This window comes from Desmodus rotundus, chromosome 8 (assembly GCF_022682495.2).
Source record: "Desmodus rotundus isolate HL8 chromosome 8, HLdesRot8A.1, whole genome shotgun sequence".
Lineage (NCBI taxonomy): Eukaryota > Metazoa > Chordata > Mammalia > Chiroptera > Phyllostomidae > Desmodus > Desmodus rotundus.
In genome coordinates this window covers 111,187,908-111,212,756 of record NC_071394.1, presented here as the reverse complement: position 1 = coordinate 111,212,756, position 24,849 = coordinate 111,187,908, and the positions used below count along the sequence as shown (strand labels likewise).

At 38.5% G+C, this 24,849-nt stretch overlaps 1 protein-coding gene across 1 annotated transcript in view; it reads right to left on the bottom strand.

The window, feature by feature from the left end:
- The window catches only part of KCNH8 (potassium voltage-gated channel subfamily H member 8), a 278,542-nt gene extending 262,221 nt beyond the window's left edge, over positions 1–16,321 (bottom strand). The window contains exon 1 of the mRNA XM_024566106.4: positions 15,913–16,321. Within this exon, the coding sequence (XP_024421874.2) occupies positions 15,913–15,988 (76 nt within the window). The 5' untranslated portion in view covers positions 15,989–16,321. The remainder of the gene's footprint in view (positions 1–15,912) is intronic.
- Between the last annotated feature and the right edge of the window lie 8,528 nt (positions 16,322–24,849).

The window sequence follows — 24,849 nt, the reverse complement described above, 5'->3', positions numbered from 1 at the left end:
AAATATCTTTTATTTCATAAAAATATATTAACTTGTATAAAACCCTATAAACAATAATTCAGAAATATCTTATTTCAAAGGAGTGAAGGGAATCACATCATTGGTTTAAGACCCGCCCCCCAAAAAAACAATGCACAATCTTCCCTCATGAAGAAGAAATAATAGAAAATTGTCCAGATTTGGATGTTTACAAAATAAACATTTGAATAAGCTGTGATACATCTACACTAGCAGAAGCAACATTGTTTCGATGCTTACAAAGTTTCTATTAGGCAAATCTTTTCAATTCCCCCATACAAAAAGCAACATAATATAATTTAAAAACACAGGCCTGACAATTAGGATAATTGGCCCCCGTTCTGTCTATGTCACTTATCTGCTCAGTAATTATAAGCTTATCCATACTCAAGTTCCTCATCTATGGAATGGGGATGAAATTTCTTCCTCATTGTGTTGTGAGGAACAAATAAAGGGGATACCTGTAACAGAGAAAACTAGGAAATAGTGTACAAACATATCACAATAGCTAGTAAATGGGAGAGGTCGGATGTAATCTCTCTGGTTATTGACAGCTGGCATTCAGTACCACAGCTGAGCTGCTATAAGCAGAACTTTAGCCCTAGAATACTAACCACCCGTGGTCTCACCTGGTGTCAAACAGCACACACGAGTGACTTGTTACAGAAACACGATGGGAAAACCACTGACGGCCTAAATGTATAAAACTTGCTTTAAGGATTCCAGATACCCCTGTTGCTTTTTAGTTCAGTATAGAGTTTAAAATTATATGCCATCACCATACTTGACTTAACTTTAAGAAAAATCTATCAGTTTTCTTGTTAACCCCAAGCCTCTGGTGGGTCCATTGTTTGACATCATTCCAATAAGGTAACTGAATCTAATTTTTGGTTTATTTTATTAGTTAACATTTATCATATTAAGGAAATGTCTCAATGTATAGTTTGCTAATTTTTTTATTGTTGACACTTACAGATGTCTCCCATTTTCCCCTTTTGCCCACCTCCACCCATATCCCCTTCTCTCCCGGCCTTCACCATACTACTGTCAGTGTCCATGAGCTTGCATGCATGTTCTTTGTCTAATCTCCTCACCTTCTTTTTCCCCTCCCTCTCGCCCCCTCCCCTCTGACATTTGTCAGTCTGTTCCGTACATCCATGCCTCTGGCTCTATTTTGTTCGTCGTTATATTTTGTTCATTGCATTCCACATAAAAGTGAGATCATATGGTTTAACACTGTTGTTTATTTTTTGGATGTATAGTTTCCCATTATATAGTAATATTAACAGCATTTTTTTGTAACAATTTTATAGATTTCACAAATAGCATCACAGATTTTCTATTCTAAGGTATTTATTTTAAATTTTAACAACATGGGAGGAAATAAAGAAACCATTTCAAGATACCAGATTGTCATTTTACAAAGAAAATAAACATGGTTAAATCTCTTTTTAAGAACTTTTAATTTCTGAAACCTGTTTCTCCTTCCCAAAGAATATTGATAAAGTAAGTGAGATACATTTTGTTAATTACTCTGATTCTTGTTTTCGGTGCCTACTCATTGAGGGGCATCCTATTGTCTGTTTGACTGACTTTAACCAATGAGATGTTAGCAAATGTGACACAAGCAAAATCTTGAGAATTGTTTGTGTTATTGGGCTCGGGCTTTGTTGCACCTCCGCTATCACCACAGATCATGCTCAGGCCAGCATATGACAAGAGACATGTGGAGCAGAAATTGCCCCAGTTAGGCTTTCCCAGCCAAGCCTAGATGGGAGCAGAGACTACATAAAATCTGCATATGCATGAGAGAGCCCAGCCAAAACCCCAGAGCAACTGAGCTAAACCCAATCTGGACCAGGTGATGCCCTAGTCAACCCAAGACATGTGAGCCATAACAATCAGTAGAGAACTAATATTGCAAACAAGTCTGTGCTACTGACAAAAAATCAGTTATCTTGAATACATTTTTACTGTTAAAATAGTAATTTTGTGTTATTAATTTCCCTGTTCGTTGTTAATTTTGCTTGTTTCTCAAGTCTCAAACACTCAGTGATCTGGATCAGTACAACTAGTAATATACCAGAAGAAGCTGCCTATCAAGAGGCTGAGAGGCAGAGAAGATTAAATACATTTGAGTGTGCGCCATTCCTCGTGCTGTAGCTACAGCTCTGTCCTTCTCCCTCCCACCCAGGAAATCATTTTAAACAGCTTTATTGAAGTACAATGCATATACACTAAACTGCACATATTCAGATTGTACAATGTGATACATGTAATAGATACATAAACCCAAAACACCACCACCACGGTCAAGAGAGTGATGGCATCCAGCACCCCAAAAGCTTCCTTATGCTCTTGTGTAATTCCATCCCCCTCCACCCCATCCTTACTCCTAAGCAACCACTGATTGTCTAAAAGCACATTTAAACTCAAGTTAGCGTGACGTTGTTCTACAGATACCTCTGAGTGTTTTCTCCTGTTATCAAACTTCTGGACTTGTAGCATTGCCCTTGGGGGATCTCCAACACCCCTGGGTCATGACCTCTCGAGTAAGAAGAACCATTTGGGTACTTATTCTGACAAGACAGGTACATTCTTGGATAATCCTCTACACACTGTTCATAAAACATTGCCACTTAGCAGCTTTCTAAGTTGGGTTTCCCAAATGATGTGTTTTTAAAAAGAATGAAAATGATTTGTAAGTATCTCAAAGTGAAGTCAACCATGACCATTCAGATCTTAATGATATAAATTTAATGCTTTACAATTTAGCTCTCATTTTTTGCCTTTTTATTAAACAAAGACTACTAAAGTCAAAACCATGTGTATATATTCCAGCTTCACTATTTTTGAAGTGTGTGACTTGACAATTTATTCAAACTTGCTGGGTTTTAATTAAATTTTCTATCCCTAAAGTAGAGATAAAAAACATCTACCTTTTATTATTAAGAGATTAAATAAATTAATACAGATGAAAATACCAAACATAGCATTGGGTTTGTGGTTGCTCATTAAATGTCAATTCTTTTCTCTTTTCTTCTTTAAAAAGCAAAATTAGAATAAAGTTAAAGAAAGAACTTGGGTTTTTCAATTAAAGGAAGAGAGTAAGAGCCCAGCTTTGTCAGGTAGTAGCTTTGGGACAAAATATTGAGGCTCCTGAGGTTTCTTTGCTTCCTTTTCACTAAAGTGAGGACAATAAAAATATTTTGGAGCATCAGAGGCCAGTACAGACCAAAGTCACTTTCATTTCAAGGTTTCTGGCACATCAAAGTTAAAGATATATCAAACAAATATACATATAATTAAACATTTGTTTTAATATTTTACATTTACATTAACAATTAAAATTGTGGGATAACATCTTCCCCAATGCCTTAGACTTCTTATACAATTTACTGTTGATATTATCTTCTAACTCATGATGGCAGTAAAAAAAAGAAACCATGTAATGATCGCCAAATATTCTTCTGTATTTAACACCCCATATCATATAGTGCAACTAATGTAACTAATTTCTCACATATGCATATAAATATTTTGACCACTGTAGTCTCTATAGTGATTGACAAAGTATTACCATTTTTGACACACCAATGAATTATGCATACACTACAACCAAGTCCAAGTGCATTTTTGTTTCACACATTTTTTTAATTTAACAAATATTGTCTTTACCATGACATTGGGTTCTGCCACCATTTCTATTGATCATGTCACCATGAACTAATTTTATCTTTAATGATCCTTTGTTACTGAATTTACAGTAAAATATGATTTACCTTGAATAAATACAATAAAATTAGAAAAGCTTGGCTTATATTTATGAACTAGATGCAAAAACTCAAATGTTACTTAAAACAGATATGTGTAATTGCTGGGTGTCTTTTCAATGTAAGTACACATTAAAGTCAGAACTGTATTCACTGCACAGGCATCTGAGACACTATGAGATAAGACCATAGCCAGAGCTATAAGAACTAGCTGGAGATTTACCAACCCATCTTGGCTTGTTTTAGTGCAATGATCAATAAAATAACTTATTAAAATATGAAAAATCTCGTACAAATGCTAAACCAGATGGGATCACGTTATAATGGGCATAAATATGGATGTGTGTTTCCCCCAGCAAAATCCAATAATACACACATACAAAAAGAGAGAATAAATGCCAATGATACTTACATATACACACATCCCATGTAAACCTTCTAAATAAAACTTTAACATGTACGGTGCGTCCTACTTAATATCATCAATAGATTCTTAGAAACTGTGACTTTAAGCAAATTGATGTACAACAAAATCAATTTTGCCATAGGCTAATTGATGTAAACAAGAGTTATTACGGCAGATAAATTGGTTACAAAACATCTAAATAAAGACCCAAAACACTTCTAATATTAAACATTAAAATAAATGTGAGCTATACATACATTTAAGAAATATTAATAAAAACAAGAAGATAATATTTTCCAATCCACCTACTCCAGTTTGGCATCACATGTAGCTGGAGCCACCGCAGCAGCTCAGGGCTCAAGGTGGAAACAACGGACAGTAAGCCCTTCCCATCAGAGCCACTCGCACACACACCCACACTCACTCAGACTGGGACAACTTAGACATGTCAGTGTACCTAATATGCACATCTTTAGGATGTGGGAGGAAACTGGTGTACCCAGAGGAAACACACACAGACCTGGGGGACGTCCAAACTCCACACAGAGAGTGGCCTCAGACAGGAATCTATTTTATTCTCATCAGTGCAATGACATTGAACCAAATGACATTATTTGCAGGCCTGCTGTAAAATGCAGCAACATGGCCAAGTACCTTTTGTTGACAGAATGAAGGGGAAGTTCAATTTAACGAACTTCAATTTTCTGTCAATAAAATGTATTATACTGATTGAGTCAGTAAGAAATAAAATTTCTTGGTTAAATGTTGATAGGCACTTAATGAAATTAATTAATAAAGTAGGGGTACATCACAAATCTCTTAATAAAGCAAAAATATATGATAAAATATCTACCACTCTAAAAGCCAGAAAAACACAAAAATAATTCCTATTAAAAACAGAAACAAGAAGAGTTTTTATCCTAGCCATTTTTATAGTACCTATAATACTGGGTAAAGCAATTAGACAAGATAAAAAATTGTGGGGACAAAAAATATAAGTTGTAAATACTGGAAACAAAAAAGCAAAATTTTTATAATTTGAGTAAAATTTATTCCTTACTTAAAAACCCCAAGAAACCAGCTGCAAAATCACTACAAAAAAAAAAAAAAAACCCAGTAGAAACTTAGCAAGCTGCCTGGTTAAAAAAAAAAAACATGCAGGAATCAATATCCTTCAATAAGCAAACATGATTGAATTTAAAAAAAGGAAATTCAAACAGTGGGAAAAAAGACTATATATTTCATATAGCAGTAAAAAGATGAAATTACTAAGAACAAAATAAATAAGAAATGTACAAGAGCTTTATTGAGAAACTCATCAAAAATGCAAGTGACAAATATATAGCAAGTTTTGTGTATGAATTTTAATGTATAAAGGCCTTTTTTCTACAAGAGATTTCATTGACAATACATCAGGATTTGTTTTTAGCTAGATACTTTCAAATAAGTATGATTAACCACATAAAATTATGGAGAAAATAGAATAGAATGAAAGTTTTAACCCATACCCTAAAACTCCTATAATTAGAACTGTGTACTAACCAACACGTAAAGAAAAGGATAAATGTAATAAAACAGAAAGTGAAAACTGGAAAGAACTGTATATATGGGAACAAAGGACATGATAAACTAGACATTTCAAATCAACATGGAAAAAATAAATTATTGAATAATGTTGTTAGGAAAAATGGATGGGAATCCAGAAAGAATTAGTTTTAATCCCTACATCAATATATCAAATTATAGAACTTATTAGTTGAAGAGATAAAACTAAATATACAAAATTAAACTATGGTAAAACACATTGAATGCATTAAAAAAAATTTAGAACAGAAAACACCTGTGTAAGTATGACACAAAACACAGAAATCATAAAAGCAAAACTGTTTAATTAATTTATCTAAAAACAAATGACCCACTAAAATTGGAAAAAATATACAATTCATATAACCAATAGTTGTTCATTTTGTTACTATGCAAAGAGCTCATATATGTCAAAAAGAGAATGCCAAAAATCCAATTACTAAAGAATAATGAATATGAACAAGTAATACCCAGAAATGGAAATTCATATAGACCTTAAATATATTAAACAATGCTTGACAAATGTACATTAAAATTTATAATAAGAAGCCACTTTTTATCTAATTAGTTCAAAAGCGATTCAAGTGATGAAATAAAAATGAATATAATTAAATGCTAATCAAATGTTAGTAATTATTACTATTTCTCAAATAATTTTATAACTTTTGTTTAAACAAAAAACATATGCTGCATGATATGGATCACTGTACAGATAGACACGAACTCTTGGTAACACTTATTACCTCTACCCCCTAAATCCTGGATTCACACATTTGTTACAAAAGACTGGCAGGCATATTTTTAGGTGATTGAACGTAACCTAAATAAAAGTGAACCAAATTAATACAACACAAAAGGTCCAGTCCCAAGGCATTCATTGTTTCCATCACTTATGAAATCATAGTAGAAACATTTATTTAGGAGTTAAGGTCAAAAGCATACCCAATTTTATCTTCTACATTATTCCTCCATTGAAGAAAAAGCTAGAACACCACAATTAAGGATAAGTCTACTTCTTGTCCAACTGGATATTTCACGTGTCAATAACATCTGAACTTTCTATGTGGATCCTTCTTTTTAGAAAATCAAATAAAGCATGAAAGGATGAGGTGCTCTGGCTCGGTTCCCTCTCGTTCAATAACTACAATAAGAAACTCAGTTGGACTGACAAGTGCAATGAGAAAGTTTGTCCAAAAGACATAATAGAACAAAAGGAAAGATGAAGGAAGAAAAGCATTGGATTGGATTTGAGAGTTGGAGAGCTAGATATCATTATTTCTTCTTTTAAGCTCATTGCAAAGAAAAGGTAAATGATTTCTGTTAAAAGATGTCAACAGCATCTGATAATGAAGAATGTATTTCTCAATAAAAGACTACTCAAAATAGGAGAATTTCCTCTGTAAGATACAAAATGATGTCACTATAATAGCTGTGAGAATCAAAATATCTCTTATGGAGGGATTAGCCTCTCAATAAATAAAAAAATCACAAGGAAATTCTAAAGTCAGCAAATTCTAAGCACCAAAGTCTCAAAGAAAATGGATTTTTTATTTCTTTAAGAAAAAAGAATGGACAGTAGATTTTCTTTGTTAAGCAAAACTGCCTTGCACAGTGAATGCATTTAGTAGTTCAGATATGTCTTAAATACCAATTTAAAAGCATTCTTTAAATGACAAGTACTTAAAGCATAATAGATGAAAAGAAAAAAAAGCCTATAACCTGAAATGGCTAAAAACTTTAAAGCAGAAATCCCTTTTTGCAAGAGGTAGAAACTAGAAATGATACCACAGATTGTCCCAGGCTGTTTATAGGAAATAAAAATTAACACATTTCAGAGGCAGTCTGATATAGTAGAAAAGTCACAGGCTATAGTAGGCTAGGGTAATAATGTAGAAAAATTATGAGCTTGAGTTCTTTCATCTGTAACAAAAAGGGGAGCTGCCATCCTCCATGTAGGATTGTAGTTGGAACAGATAAAACACCAGCACAGAATAAAACATATACACAGACATAACCCAAATGGTAGTCACTGTTATCATTAAAGTTTTATTAAAGAAATTAGTGCTTGCAACATGTAAAAATGAAGCCTGGAGGCCAGTCTTAGAATTCTGTTTCAAAACTAAATTTAATCCCACAATACTGAATAAAAAGGATACCAATATACAGCTCTGGCCTTACTGGAATTTAAAGTCTTTTCCTCAAAGAAGAATTTATAGGGCAAAAACTTTGTTCCAACCATTAAGTCCAAGCTAAGGGGATGCAAAATGAATGAAGACACAATCAAGATTTCCTGGAGTTAATAGCTGAGTGTTGAAATATGAAAGCTTGTATTAGAGTCCACGTAAGAGCTAATGAGAGGGATGGACCAAGTAATGTGGAAACATGGAGGAAATGTCACTTAACTACCTGCAGCTTCACAGAAAGAGTTCAGATAGAAGGTAACCTTCAGGATGGGTTTTGAAGAAAATAAAGGATCTTGCTCAAGTGACATGCAGAGGGCCCAGGTGCATGAGTGAGCAGGTGCTAGGAGGCAGAGGTTGAAAAAGATTTTGTAGAACCGTCTTAGGGTCATATGACACTGAGAACTTTGGACATTCTCTAAGAGATTGCAGGGAGCCAATGGATAGCTTTAAGTGGGAGGGTCATACTGTTTTTAACAGGAATCACTCTGGGGACAATGTAGACTGAAGGGGTTTTGAATGAGCAAGATCAGGGCCTATGACCACATCAGTCTAATTAGAATAGGTTGTAATCATGTAGAGAAGAAACAGGATCCAAACTGAAGCAGAGGCGATGAGGAGAGAGATGAGGAGCCAAATCAGGGCATTTCTAAAGTAAAATCTCAAGGACTTGATAAACAATTAGACATGTGGGCAGTCACGGCTGACTCAGGTTTTGAGCTTGGAAAAATGGGTGGGTGGTGATGCCAATAATGGAGCCAGAAAACATAAGAAGACAGATGGGTTTCATAGGCCAGAAGAGATTATTAGTTCATCTGAGGACGTGAATTTTGGAGATGGATAGCTACATTAACAGCTATAAATGAAAACAAAATATATCTTCTAGGGAATTTGTAAGCCAAGAAATATGTTTGACTGTTTGTATTATTGAAAAAGCTCTTTAATTGCTCCTGTTGCTAAATATACCACAAGCAAAGTTGAATCTCATCTTTTTTGGTTTGTAGGCTCTGCCAAACCCAAGTGGATTTAAAAACCTAGTATTTAGACTATATCGGCGAATACACATTGCCAGGGTGAGCCCTCCTATCTCTGCAGCAGTTGCAATGCTGTACCTTTTACTGTTGGCATTTCTCCAATGGCCCTCACTGGGACTGAATTCTAGCAGACTGTCAATTCTTTTTCTTCTCCACAGGCATAATTCTATAGTACAACACAGGGGTGGAGGAGAAGTGGACTCAGCTTTGTGGTCAGAAATCAATCTTTCCCTTTCCTATGACAAAGTTAGCTCCCCAAACAAAGCAGGCATGCATAAGAAAATGAATACATCAATTCCACTGTATTGCATGGGCCCCTTGCCCAAGTGTAAAAGCATTATTGGAAACATCTTAGGTTTTAAGGTTGGCATTTCTCCTACGTTATGCATCAACCTGGAATGTGGGAAGTTTGAGAGTTTTTACACGAGGCATAGATGACACCATTCTTCTCTTACCAAGACATGGGTCTATTACGTCCAACGGCTTCTTATGAAGACATTCCATGCCTGGCCTACTAGATTTTCTGTGGTCCTCTTGCCTCTAGCTTCCCCTCGCCTTCACATCCTCTAAGATACTTGTTATTACCCCTGAAGGCACCCATCATTTTAGCCTCAATGAGAAGTGCTACACAAATTGGCAAAGGAAATCAAATATAATTTTTGCCCTTGTTATTGATGAGCTGATTATTCCCACCCAGAAGTCATTTATTATATGAATCATTCTCAGATCATTCCCTCACAGAAATTATTCCCCCCTCATCCAAATGTGCACAGCCCTTTGCCTACACCTCTTGAATACTCTGATCCCTTTCCAACCTATGTGATGATAATTTGTGTGTATATTTACTGTCTTCTTTGAGAGAAGGACAAGCCTGATTTATCCCAAAGGTCCTAGCATAATGGCTTTGTATATAGTTGGTGTTGATTAAATATTGTTGAGGGAATGAGTAACTGATTGACTCTCTGATTGAATGAATACAGTAAAGATATTTTCAAAAAGACTGTGCCCTCTCAGAAGTACATTAGGTCTAGGATATCCCAGCAACTGGTAACTCAGGGCTTTCAGTATGTTTCTCATGCCAGAAGAGGGCTCAGATTGATGCCAGATGCCAGAGCCCGACAATACAATATTGTGGGCATAACTTCCATTCTTGATATATTAGCTATCTGTTTTCCTCTATACAATGATATCAAAACAAACTTACATAATATTTTTAAATACTATATAATTAAATGTTTCTTATTATTTTTAAATCTCACTGATCAATAGAAATGCATTTCTGGTAAACACATAAATCCAATTCATGTAAATCAAAATAAAATACTTAGTTAATCATGAGGAAGTTATGAGAATCCCTGCAGTAAGTCCTTTGCAGGCTAAAGAATTCATCTAGAGAGTCAAAAGAATTAGAATAAATAATTCCCTCATCCCTCTCCTCTTCTATCTCTTCCCTCTCCCTTTCTTCCTTTCTATTTTTAATAAACCTGGAATAAAGTTTAAATAAAAAATGTTATTTGGTTTAACATAGCTGACTTCAATACACCAGTGCATAGTGGGGAGTTTCTTAAATTTGAAACATGGTTAGAGGCATGAGAAAGAGAAGAGAACAAACTGTTTCAAAACAGTGCACACAGTTGGCCCAGAAATGACCTGGTTAATAGTTAATAAGGTGGAAACAGCTTCGTCACCTTAGAGTGCATGTACCTGATCTGGTATCATTCTTTGAAGGTGCCACATTCTTGGACTGGCTCCCCTCACAGGGCAAACTAAGATACGTGTACACAGGCTAACAGACCCCAAGTAACCTTCCATCTTCCATCTGAAAAGAGGGTGCACCCTGTCAAGAGACTGGGAGTAATGTCCTGAAAATATTCCTATGCCTCCCACATTACTTTTGGATCAGAGAATGAAGAATCTGACCACACAATTCACTGAATATGTCCTAGGTTAGGTTTACTCGTATATCATGACCCAATGTGGAGGAAATCCTTCCCTCCAGTGAGGTGGGCCTTCCAGACATAAGCTCAGCAGAGTTGTACATATAGAATTCCAAAGTGTGCTCTATAAACTTGTTTCATGAAGAACAAATGTGAGAACATTAGGCTTTGCATGATAATACAACAATGCATAGCAACTGCAATAGATAGAACTCCAAAATAGCACCCAAGATTCCCAACTCCTATACACATACCTGTATATTCTCTTTCCCTTGAGTGTGGACAGGACATAGGATTTTAGAAGGGATTTCACAGATGGAATTAAGATTCAAAAGCAGTTGACTTTGAGTTAATCAAAAGAGAGATTATCCTGGGTGGGCCTGACTTAGTCAGGTGAGCTCCTAAAAGAAAGACACTCCTGTTGGTCTTGAAGAAGTAGGTTGTTCTGCTGTGAGAAGGCCTATAGGAAAGGCCATGTAGCAAGAACCTGAGGGAAGCTCCTAGTTGCTAAAAAGTCCCTGGCTGACAGCTAGCAAGAAAAAAGGGACTCCAATCATAAAATTGCAAGGAAATAAATTCTGCCACCAACCATGTGAGTTTGGAAAGAGGGCCTCGAGACACAGGTGAGACCATAGCCGCAGCTGACAACTTGTTTGCTGCCTTGTGAGACAGTGAACAGAGGACCCAGCTTGTCCTTGCCTGGATGTCTGGCCTACAGACCACGTGCAAAAACAAATCACTAAGTTTGTGATAATTTACTACACAGAGGTAGAAAACTAACACAGGAACTATCTCCCTAAACATGAAGAATAGGAATAAAAGAGACTCTAATGGCATGTAAAAAATAAAAATAAAAAGTCTTTATAATCTTCCATTTGTGGATATCTATGAAGTGCTAGATGTTTCCTTGACTGTTTTCGTGTAATAGTCTTTTATAGACAGACCCATAATAATGTAAGACATCCTTTTTTATTGGCTAAATCCCTGTGATGATATTTTCCAAAGTGCAACTCAGCAAAGACTTCAGATCTTCACAGCCTACCTCATCCGTCCATCTTCTGATGATATGGGGCATATTACCCATCCTTCTGTCTCTGCTTCTAATGTTAAGAGATTTATGTAACATGATGGAAGTATAAAGAGGAAAAAGAAAAGTCATTGGGAATTGCCTCTGTAAAGGAAGAATTTTGATTTTAACAAATTTCCTCAGGCCATTGGGCTATACAGGAGTACATAAAATACACGCCAACATGAATGAGTTTCTGAAGCGCCATTATTGAATGCTTTGACTGGAATCTCCTTGATAGAGTCCACTGGGCTACAAGCTTCCTTAAAGCTTCAACCTTGCCTCATTTGCCCAAAGGAGAAGTATGCTTGCCAATTTTGATATGACTAAAAACTGTAGGCTAATGTACCATCCTATTTGAAAACGGATGCTTCCCTCTGCAAGTTTTACATTCTAAAATATGGATTTTCCTCAAACTGGATCCTGTGGAAAATATTTGAAAAATATTTTATAAAATATGTACTTATGTATTCTCTTGTTTTACTTTCCCTTTGTCCAGATTAATATTCATATATGTAAAACACATATATACTAAGAAAATATTTTTAAAGACATTAAATGTGTTTTAAAAGAAGGAACTATGGAGGAATGAATTATATGCAGGTCGTAATGTTCAAATTGTGTGAATGCACGTGTGTGTGTGTGTGTGTGTCTTAGAGTATTTCAAGTGAGACGATTGGCTACATGTTATGAGTCAAATGAACTCATTGGGGTTATTTTTCTCCCTAAATGAGGCATAAATACTCAATATTTCCAAGGCTCTTAACTTTTCTAAGTCTCATTTGCACTTCAATTAAACACAAACCAGGAGAACATATTTTAGGAGTAAATATGTCTTAGGGTAGTTTTATATAAAAAGACTCCCATTTTTCAGTAGGGTTTTAAAAATTATATTGTATATGAGGAAAAATAATTTTAATTAATGATACACAGTTGTCTTTCAATCCCGACAAAGTTCATTTCTTAAATATTAAGAGGGAAAATATCTTATTTTGTAAAACAATAAAATGTCACCAGGTGACAAAGTATATTATTAACTTGTTTTATGTTGTCCTGTGATGGTACCCTAACTCATATATTGGTAGGATAATGTTATAGACTTTTATTGTCATATACTTGTTTTTATTTTCTGGGAGAATTTTTAGATCATGTTTTAAGTTCTATTATTTTCTATTATAATATTAAACCAATAAGGCTAACAGTAATACTATATCATGGTTAAGTTAGCAAAGGGGCTTGCCAGGGTTATTGTTTGCTCTCTTATTTTTTATTAAAGTTGTCCAAAATAAAATAAGAAACTAACATGACTATAAAATCTACCTAACAAATAATGCAGAAAATGGACCACATAAACACATTGTATTTTTAGTACAATAACGTTATCAACTTTCCAGTATAGTTTTTATTTGAGGGAGTAACAGTTTTGCAAATTTAAAACTTGCAAAGACTTTTATCTTGCACAAGAAAATCAATAACTACTACAAAAAATCAAGAGAAAGAAGGGTAAGCACAGGAAAAGAGTTTCCAGGATAGTAATTATACTTAACAAAATTGTGTCAACACAAAAAAAGATAGCATAAGATAAATGAAATATTTAGCGGGGGGGAGGGTATGCCCATAATTCTAGATACAGCAAAATTTGTGGTTAAAAACATGCTTAAATTATTTTGTTAAGTTTTAGGTTATTCAAGTCATTCTGCAACTCAACAAAAGGCAAATGAGAAAATATAATCTTTCATTGAGTGCAGTGTGTTGGGACAAGGGGTATCCATTAAATGTTGTTAACAAAACATTTATGTTACTCATCACTTTGAAATTTGCCTCACTGATTTTCAGACTAATCTTATACAACGTGTTTCCCTCCAGGAATTTCCCAGACCCTGTTGATTACAGGTCAGGTTTGCTCTCCAACTGTTTTAGTTTTTTTTAAATTTATTATTATTATTATTATTATTATTATTATTATTATTATTCTAAATGCTGATAGGTGATGATGCTCTTCCCAAATAAGGATTTAAAATGTCTAACCTTCTATTTTATTAAGATTAATCTGTAGCTCAGATAGAAAAAGAACTACTCATCTCTCTCTACATGCCCTTTGCTTATCAAATATTATAGTGATAGAGGCATCCTCACACTGATGATCCAAGGCCCTCGTTAACAATTGATATCTAAGTATAACCCAGCAGAAATTCCCAGGGCTACGCTCGGATAATTCCCTACACATGACACTCCATTCAACTTTAAATAACAATGAGATAGGCAACTACCAATTACTTCATTTTTAATGGATGCACTGTGATCAACGTTAGAAGGCTTTTTTTTGCAGGGAGGTGTTAAATTTGCAATGTCAAGACCAAACATCTGCATAAAACTGACCAGTTCCTAAGGCAATCCATGGTAGTGCCCACGATCGTGCATGGTTCAGGTGAATGCGGTGGTGAATTTTTGTGGTGGCTGGGTGGTGGAGGTAACGGCAGTAGCAGGGACTTGAAGTTTTACTGCAATATTTTCTCTTATTATCTAAAGAAGACAGATATATAATGGCATTGCACTTCCCTTATCCTGTCTGACACATCTAGAATATAGAAGGGGAAGAAGGAATGGCTAAAGCTAAAGATCACATAACACTGGAAGAGTGTCTACCCCAACTACCAGGAGGAGGCTGGATGTCAAAAATAAAAACTGAACAAAATCAAGTAAATGCTTCATTTCTCTCTCATGTGAACTTTTCTAACTATCCCCTGAAGTGCAAACGTCCCGGACTTACTTTCCAGCATCATCAGAGTGTGGACCTAGACTACCAGAGTGTAAATGAAATTAAGTGAGCTCTCCATATTAGGTCCAAGGAGCATACTGTCATAGTAAAATACAATGATACCTGAAGCACTGACAAAAAGCCTTTAGAATAACTGTGTTTCTATGAGTCTGGTGTAATAGTAAGAAAAAGGAAGGACAGTACACAAAAACCACATAAGCTAGAAAGAGAGTGTGGATGGCTGTTAGAGTGAAACCAACTGAAAACATTTGTCAGGACTGTGAGCACAGACTTCGAATTACAGGCAGAGAGCCTGCTGGAAAGACCAACAGCCTCAAGGAGGAAGCAAGAGAAGCTGGGGAAGGAACGGGGACCTGACCGTGGTCCTGAAATAGACCATTTGCTCCAAGCGTCCACACACCACTATCTCTGTCATATATTTATTTTTTGAAACTGTAGCTTAAACAAGCTAACCGTCCAACAATAGTTCCCCTCAAAACAAAAATGTCGAAACTTTTTCTTATGATCAGGTCCTTTCTAATGCCCAGTTCCTCCTCCCGCAACAGTGTCTCCTCGAGTGTTAGGATAATTTCAGGATTGAAAGATACACTATTGTAGTTGAAAAGCAGGCATCAAGATTCTGAGAAACTCGCAATGCTTAGAATTCTATGGAAAGCTTACACTTGGCAATACCTGGTTCTAGTACGCGTTTCTTAAACTCATATGGGAAAGACCTCACAGAATGAAGATCCTTGGAAGAACCTTCCAAACTCTCCCTATAATCTAGGGAGACTTGAAATTGTAAGATACAGTGACAGTTCACCAACAAGGACAATTCCCACCCTCACCTCATAAACTTAATAAAAACCAATTCCTTTAGAAGTACCAACATAGAGGTTCAACAGGGAACGCAGGGTCAGTCTTTCTCCAGGTTCTTTTGAACCCAAGAAGTCAAGGGGGCCAACTACACCAAAGTGGTAATACTGCACCGAACCATGGGAGGAAAAAATTTTTCTCCGCACAAAAGACACACGGGCAAGAACAGAAGGAAATTCACTCCGCTAGTGCAATAGGGAAGGTGGGAGCGAAAGTAATGTATACGACAAATATCATTCTCAAAAAAAGACCGTGCGACTCGTCGAAGTGCAAGACTTACGTGTTCCGTCAAAACGGGTGGCGATGGTGTCCAGGAAGGTGTTCTGGGGCGCCAGTAATCCTTTCATAACCGGCATTTTTCCAGCGTGGTGTGAAATTCTCCATCAAAGTTTGTCCAGCAGGATGGTTCGAGAGGAAAGTGCCAAGAAGGGAGAAGGGGAGCGTGACCACGGCGGGGAGGAGGACCTGGTGTGGCGGTGGGGCCGCGCAGAGGAAGGGGGTGGATGGAAGGAGACCAGGAGCAAGTTCCAGCCGCGCTGCTGAGACAGGAGCGGCCCCGAGAGCGCTCTCGGCGCCCGCCCCGCACCTCCAGGCTCAGCCTGGCGCAGGCTCCTCTCCCGCCTCCTCCACCTCCGCCAGCTGCTGGTCCCCCCCTCCCCAAACCCCACCTCCCGGCCCTCCGCGGGCTGCAGTGCCCGCCTGGCGCCACCGCGCGTGCCCCGTCCCCCACCCCGCCCGCTCGGCTGGAAAGAGCCCTCAGTGGCCCCGGGCGCCACTCCCCGACTTAAGGCGCTGAGAGGTCTTAGAGGACTGCGCTCGACTCTCGGCGGCGCTGAGCCTCCCGGGCAGTAAGGGGTGCCGGGAAACGGGAGCGAGCACAACTCCCACCCCCCGGGAGCCAGCGAACAAAGACCCCTTTGTTCCCTCTCTGTCCCTCTCTCGGGGAGACCGGAGTTCCGTGGGTGTGGTGTTGGAGAAGGGGAGGAGATAGGTCGGGGCAGGTACCCGGCCTCCGCCTAGAACTCGGGAGGGGCAGGCCCCCCAGTGGTGTCCAACCCAGCGGAGGCAGCGGGGCGTCCCAGGGGGAGGTGCACCTGCCATCTCCAGTGCCCGAGACTAGTGCGGGGCTGCCTGGAGTTCATTGCGCGGCCCCCTCTCCAGCCACCCGGGTCTTTCATTCCGGGAACTGGGGCAAAACGCCGGGGTTTTTCCACCTCTACCTCCTGGGCTCCAAAAAGGGGTGTTTCAGCCCCTCTACCCAAATTGCCATTGGCCTCCCCAAGCCATTCTAAACTAAAAGAAAATAATAATAATACTTTGTATACGGACAATGGATGCCTTCCCCTCTCTCCGGTGAAATGTGAATAAAACATTTCTGGAAAAGTTTGCTCTTTTTATTGATTTGCAAAATACAATGTAAGTACAAACAGTAAGGTTGCCTTGCAAAAACAGCTGTCAGACAATCGACCTAGCCTGCCCCTCTTCCCCCGCCCAACGGCGAGGCTCGTTCCGAGCCTGGCACCTCCAGGTAGAAAGCCAGGCGGAGTCCCTGGACCGGCGAGTGTCTTGGAAAGTGAAAGCGGTCTCTCCCTGTCCCTCTGCCCCTTTCTTACGCGGGGACTCCCTCTCTGCGACGTTCTGCCAGGGAAAACCAAGCCCAAATCTGGAGCGGAGATTCGACAGGAACCCGTGGAAGGGAAGCAGATGCGGTAGAAAGTTGAGAGCCCAGGGGTAGAAAAACAGTCCTGAGCCCAGGTGCTGGGGCACCCGGAAGGAAAGGGGGGTGGGTGGGGGAGCGAACAGGTGTGTGAACAGCGGGGACAGGCAGCTCGGGTCCCTGCCGCCCCGGAGCTCGGGCATGGCAGGAGGCGAGAGCACCCGTTCCCCACTAATTTTTTTGGGGGGGTGGGGGAGGGCGGGCAGTGGGGAGCTTGTTCCTTGTTTGAATTCTCCCGGCTCCTGAGGCGTACCGGGGACCCTGACAGTTTCGTCACTGCTGCCCAGGCTCCGGGAGGGCAGGGGTGTAGGGAGGGAGGCAAGCATCCCCTCTCCCCGCCCCTGATCCCCCTTTCTAGTGATGCACTTCCTGCGGCCGAGGATTCCCTTTGTGTTGAAATTCAAGCGAATCCGGCCGAGGCGCTGCTTCAGCAGGGCGGGGGCGCTCCAGGCTGGGGAAGGGATTCCTCAGTGGGCCTGGAGTTTGGCAAAGGGTCTCCCGCCCAGCTAGACTCAGCTCTTAGCCCCCGGGCCGCTTCTGTCCTCCCCCGAATCCTGCAGTCCCGAGCCAGCTGAGCTTTGCAGAAACCGAGCTCACGCGGGTGGTGTCCCCCACGTGGCGCGCTGAGCCAACTGCGGGTGGCTCTGTCGGCTCCCTCTGGGGCAGAGACCGGGAGAGAAAGACCAGCGAGTCCCTGCTTCTGGTTGGGCGGTGCGTCGGGTCCCTGATAACCCAGACTGCTGCTGTCAGTTACGGGAATTATTGTATTTCTGTGGGATTAATAAAAAGCACGGTTTTATTGTTGCTGCTAGTATTATTTAGCTCTGTTAAATTAACTGCAAATGCTGAACTTATTCAAAGATGTGTATTTATTTTTGAGTCTTATGAAATTTACTCATGAAAACAGCCATTAGGGCAGAAAAATGCCTCTCTTGAAGTGGCTTGAAGTTCATCATAAACTATTTTAAATGAAAGCCACGATTTAGGTTTATAAAATTTGCACTTTAAGGCTGTTTATGTGTAAAAGCTGTTTCCTCATGGGCTTGATCCATGTTGCCAAATGCACGAACTCATTTGCAAGAAACAAGCAACAAGAGAGGCTTAAGAATAACAACCCTGAAGGAAGCTTAATTGCAAAAGGATCCCAGCATTTATCATTCAATGTCTTAGTCTGCCTTCCAGTACCTGCTGCGTGCCAGGGACTGGACTCGGCATGACAACATCCCTTGCCCTAAATTCATATTCAACCCAGAGATTCTACTGGATCCTGTTCATCTGCAATAAGTAGATCTCACCACCTGTTTCTATGCTTTCCTCACCCAGGAGTCATTCTTAATGAAGGCTGTCACCAGCTCTGTGGTCTTGGGGTCCAGGTCCTCTCTCAGCACTGGCCTTATCAAGGACCAAATTCTCCTCCCATGTGTTTGCGGCTCTGGTGAAGCCAAATTTCAACACTAAAACCTGACCTTAATAAGAGTGTAGGCATATTAAGTCCCCTTCCACATACTTTGGCACCTTGAAATCAGAGAGGCACAATGAGTGCTGGGAATTCATCATGTGTCCCAAAGCTCATTCCTTTTCCTTAAAGGAAATGTCCCTATTGGTTGAACTCCACGTCCATTTGCCAAAGACCCATTCTGTCCCATAGAGACGTGAACTTTTTCTATGACCTCCAAGAGACAACACTACAAGAATACAGAATTAGCACGTGGTAAAGTAAACCCAAGGCCTGTGTGAAGAGATGCATCTTCTCAGTGGAGGAGATCGCTTGTTCGACTCTACAGTGTAAGAGAAGACACGAAATCCCTAAATTCAAAGGGAATTCCTGTTATTGTACTATCAAAGGCCTCCAGGTAAAACAAACATAGACCGATTTTGCTGATTTACTGTGTAACGAACCATCCTAAAACCCATTAATTTAAAACCATAGGTTGTTTGTTTGTTTTGCTCATAGATCTGTCAGTTGGCCAGGGCTCGATGGTACAGCTCACTTCTGAGTCACTTCCGAGTCACTTCCAACATGGTTCATTGACACGGGTGGCAGTCGGTGCTGGCTGTTAAAGACGAGCTTAGCCGGTGCTATGGCATGGGGGTTTCAGTTCTTCTTCATGTGGATCTTTCCATAGGTATTTGGGTGTCCTTACAGCATGGTGGGGTTTCAAGACTGAGTGTCCCAAGAGACAGGAATTAGGAGCTACCAGTTTCTTAAGGTCTGGTTCATACACTGCTAGAACTAAAGCAGGCCCAGAACCCAGCTTCAATGGGAGGGAACATTGGTCCATGTGTTAAAATCTCCACATCAATTTGTTAACATTTCAAGCTTCAAAGGAAGCATTCTGAAATTTGATTGAAAAATCTCTTTTTACCTATTCTACATATTTTCACAAGAATTTAAGATTTGTGGATACAAGATCTGGGCTCAAGTTGGGAATTCTTTATAGGGAAAATGTAAATCAAGGAAAGGTACATTAAAATCACTGGAGAACAAAAGCTACGTATTAATGGCAATTGTTACTGTTTCAAATTGTTTCTCTCCTGTTGGGGGTGGTCATTCAAAAGCCATGACCACCAGTTGACCTGAGGGCTGGCCTTTGTGCTTGGAATATATGTGCATTCTCCCCACTATTCCCTAGCCCGCCCACAGAACTCTCAAGGATTCTGCCTGGAGAGAGCAATGTGTTGTTGAGACTATGTGGACCCAGACAGTATACGTGACTGACTCCATTAAGGCCTCTACATAAACTTTTAAGGTTCTGGTGGCAATTCGGAGATGTGGCCCATCAAAATGTTTCATAGGTTAAGTTCCTTTTCTTTCTAAAATGGCCACCCACTAATCTAGAATGATATGCATTTCTGGGTGTCTTTTTGCGCTCTGGGCCCCCCCAGAGCCCGTTTCAGATTTCACCTGGGAAGCTTCTGAGATTTCAAACCAACATCTTCCCAACACTTCATGCTGTCTTTTTTTTTTTTTAATTTTTATTGTTATTCAACTACAGTTCTCTGCATTTTCTCCCCATTCCTCCACCCCACCCCAGCCAAACCCACCTCCCTCCCCTACCTCCAACCTCCCCCTTGATTTTGTCCATGTGTCTTTTATAGTAGTTCCTGTAAACCCCTCTCCCCACTGTCCCCTCCCCACTCCCCTCTGGCTACTGTTAGATTGTTCTTAATTTCAATGTTTCTGGTTATATTTTGTTTGCTTTTTCTTTTGTTGATTATGTTCCAGTTAAAGATGAGATCATATGGTATTTGTCCCTCACCGCCTGGCTTATTTCACGTAGCATAATGCTCGCATGCTGTCTTGTCAGTGTAGATGAGACTGAAAAGGGCTTTAGAAATTTCCGTGTCTGTTTGATGGTTTTAGGCCCTCTTCACATCCATTTTCTAGTTACAGCATTCGTCCAATACCAGGGCACAAACAAATGCTTCATTGACGGTATGTATTGGACAACAGGCTCTGAAAATATTCTTAAACATTTTCTGGCAACAAGAATTTTAGCCCTCAAGACAAGTAACTATTTTAATTTATAGGCTGGTTGGTATAACAGAGCATCTACTCGGAAGTGTTGTGTTCTGGATTTGTCTCTACTGTTTATCCACTTTGTGACTGATGCGACCTTGGGCAAGTCATTTAATGTTTGTGAGTTTCCATTTCCTCACCTGTAAAATGGAGATAATACTTTCCTTATCTACTTCACTGACTAGAAGAAAATATTTGTGAATAATCTTTGAAGCCTGTAATATGTGTTACATAAGAGATCATTATAATAATATGTCTCATTTTTTGTATTCTAAAACACCTACAGTTTGTTGTATATAGTAAATATTGTTGACTATTATATGCTCTCACTCATATATTAATAATCAGTCACAATTTATGGCTTCTGAGCTTTTCATTTAAATATACATGGCTCTTAGAAGCTCAGAAGAAAAATCAAGTTCATTCATTTCTTTTACTAAGGTTTTAAATTGTCCTGCTCTGATGTCCAACCAAACTGTATTCTAGTGATATGGTTACTGCCTCTTGTTCCCAAAATACTCTCAATTTGCATAGAAACTGGAATACTCTGACAAAACCTCCAGAACTATAATCAAAGTCAGGATAATCTAGACTATAGATTAATAAAAACATAACATTTCAGTGGTTTATTACAGCAATGCTATTTCTTTCTCTACATTCTCAGGGATTAGATTGACTGAAGCTCCTAGATGGGAAAAAGATAATCTGACAGACAGGTACTGTGTTTTATTTTTTAATTGAAGTTATTGGGGTGATGTTGGTTAATAAAATTTTCTAGGTTTCAGGTGTCCAATTCTGTAATACGTCATCTGTGTGTTGTATTGTGTGTTCACCATCCCAAGTCTAGTCTTCTTCCATCACCATTTATCTGTTGTCTATGCCTATGAGTTTTTGCTTTGCTTAATCCCTTCACCATTGTCATTCAGCAACCCCCAACCTTCCTCCCCTGTAACAGCTATCTGTCTGTTCCTTGTATCTATAAATGTGTTTCTATTTTATGTGTTAGTTTACTTTCTTCTTTATATTCCACATATAAGTGAAATGATATGGTATTTGTCTTTCTCTGACTGGCTTATTTTACTTAGTATAATGCTCTCCAAGTCCATCCATGCTGTCCAAAAAGGTAAGATTTCCTTCTATTTCACAGCTGAATAGTATTCCACTGTATGTATGCACTACAGTATTTTTATGCACCCATCTATTAATGGATAACTTGGGCTGCTTCCAAATCTTGGCTATTATAAATAATGCTGTAAGGAACATAGGAGTGCATGTAGTCTTTCAAATTAGTGTTTTCGGGTTTCTTGGGATATATTCTCAGAAGTGGAATCACTGGATCATAAGACAGTTCCATTTTTAATTTTTTGAGGTATCTCCACACTGCTTTCCACAATGACTACACCAGTCTGCAATCCCACCACCAGCGCACTAAGGTTCCCTTCTCTCCACATCCTCACCAGCACTTGTTGTTTGTTGATTTACTGGTGATGGCCATTCTGACAGGTGTGAGATAATATCTCACTGTGCTTTTAACTTGCATTTCTATGATGATTAGTGATGTTGAGCATCTTTTCATATTTATTGACCATCTGTATGTACTGTTTGGAGATGTGTCTATTCAGGTCCTTAGCCCACCTTTAATTGGATTGTTTGTTTTTATGGTGTTGAGTTGTATAAGTTCTTTATAAATGTTGGATATTGAGCCTTTATCAGATGTATCAATGAATATGTTGTCCCACTCAGTGGGTTGTCTTTTTATTTTGTTGATGGTTTTCTTTGTTGTGCAAAAAACATTTTAGTTTGATATTGTCCCATATGTTTATTTTTCCTTTTGTTTTCTTTGTCTAAGGAAGTATATCAGAAAAAAAATATTTCTATGACAAATGTCCTAGATCTTATAGCCTATGTTTTCTTCTAGAATTATTATGTTTTCTAGTCTAATATTTAAGGCTTTAATGTATTTTGAGTTTATTCTTGTGTAAGGTGTAAGAAGGTGGTCTGGTTTCATTTTTTTGTTTTTTTGCATGCATCTCTCCAATTATTACATCATTTATTGAATAGGCTAAGTTCACTCTATTGTATGTTCTTGACTAATTTTTCAAATATTAATTAACCATAAAGCCTTTGTTTTATTTCTGAATTTTTTATTTTCCTCCATTAATCTATGTATCTGTTCTTATGCCAATGCCAGGCTGTTCTGATTATGATGGCCTTGTAGTATAGTTTGTATCAGGTAGCATGACTCCTCCAATGTTGGTCTTCTTTCTCAAGATTGCTGTGGTTATTTGGGTTCTTTTGTGGCTCCATGTAAGTTTTTGGAATATTTGTCCTAGTTCTGTCAAATACACCATTGGTATCTGGATAGGAATTGCATTGAATCTATAGATTGCTTTGGTGATGTAGCCATTTAATGATGTTAGTTCTTTAATGATGTTAATCCGTGAACACTGTATATGCTTCCACTTACTGTATTTTCTTCTCTCTCTCTTTTCAGTATCTATAATTTTCCAAGTACAGGTCTTTTACATTCTTGGTTAAATTTATTCTTAGTTATTCTTTGATGCAATTGTAAGTGAGGTTGTTTTCTTAATTTCCCTTTCTGATTGATAATTATTGGTGCATAAAATGCAACTGAGCCCAATTTATGATAAAACTCTAAGCAAAGTGGGAATAAAGGGAACATTCCCAAACACAATAAAAGCCATATATGACAAACCTATTGCCAGCATCATATTCAATGGACAAAAACTATAAGCATTCCTTTTAAGATTGAGAACAAGGCAGGGGTGTCTGCTTTCATCACTTTTACTCAACATAGTTCTGGAATTCCTAGCCACACCACTCAGACAAGATGAAATAAAAGGCATCTAAATTGGAAAGAAAGAAGTAAAACTGTCGTTATTTGCAGATAGCATGATAGAGTACATTGAGAATCCTAAAGATTCCACCAAAAAACTACTAGAACTGATAAATGAATTTAGTAAAGCAGCAGGATACAAAATAAACACCCAGAAATCAGTTGCATTTTTACACATGCAGTTTTATAATTTCCTCTCTCCATCAAATCTTTAAGCCCTCATGTCATCTCCTAGCTATATTCTGAAGAGTTCCCAATTTTTCCATCCAATTGATGCCCTAGTTCAAAGCTTTACCATATCTTGCATGAACCCCTTCTTTGCCCCCCATGTGGCCTAAAATTTTGTGTAACACAAAGCCATTCTCTACACTGCAATTGGCATGATCTTTTTAAGAGGGCCAATGTCAAAAGTCTATGTTCTGAGCTCATCTTTCGTGACATATCTCTTATCACCCTCAAACTTATGCTCAAAGAAAACAGAACTCCTAAAAGCTCCCAAAACATAAAGTGTTTTCCTGGAGACTATGGCTTTGAGCACACTACCCACACTTCCTGGATATTTCTGCCCAAACCTCCACACATACCCACTTCTCACTCCAGCCTCACATGGATGCCCCGTAAAATGGAGATATTTTGCCTTCATAAAAGTTGCTGTACATAAGTTCCTGTATATCATCTGACCTGTGTGGTTTTAGGTAAGTTACTTATTGTTTTTGAGTCTGGTGGGGATTACACATTTTACAGGGCAGTTGTAAAACATAAATCAGATAACATAATGCAAACAATTAGGACAATGCCTACTGTTTGTTCACCATTGTATTCCCAGTGACTGACATGGTCTGTGGTATGTTGTAGACACATAAATATCTGTTGAAAGAATCAGTGCTAGTTATCATAATCATTATTTCAGTCATTTTGCCAATATAATGCTTTATATTTATTAGTTTATCTGTCAATCCCTTGTACCACGCACTGAGCTTTTTAAAGTTTTAGTATCACAATATTAATTTATCCAATCTTTTATTTAATGGCATCTAGAACATAAGATACCATTTAAAAATGCATGATGAATGAGGAATGAATGGATGGATGAAATTATTCTATAGCATGTCTTTCTTGAAGC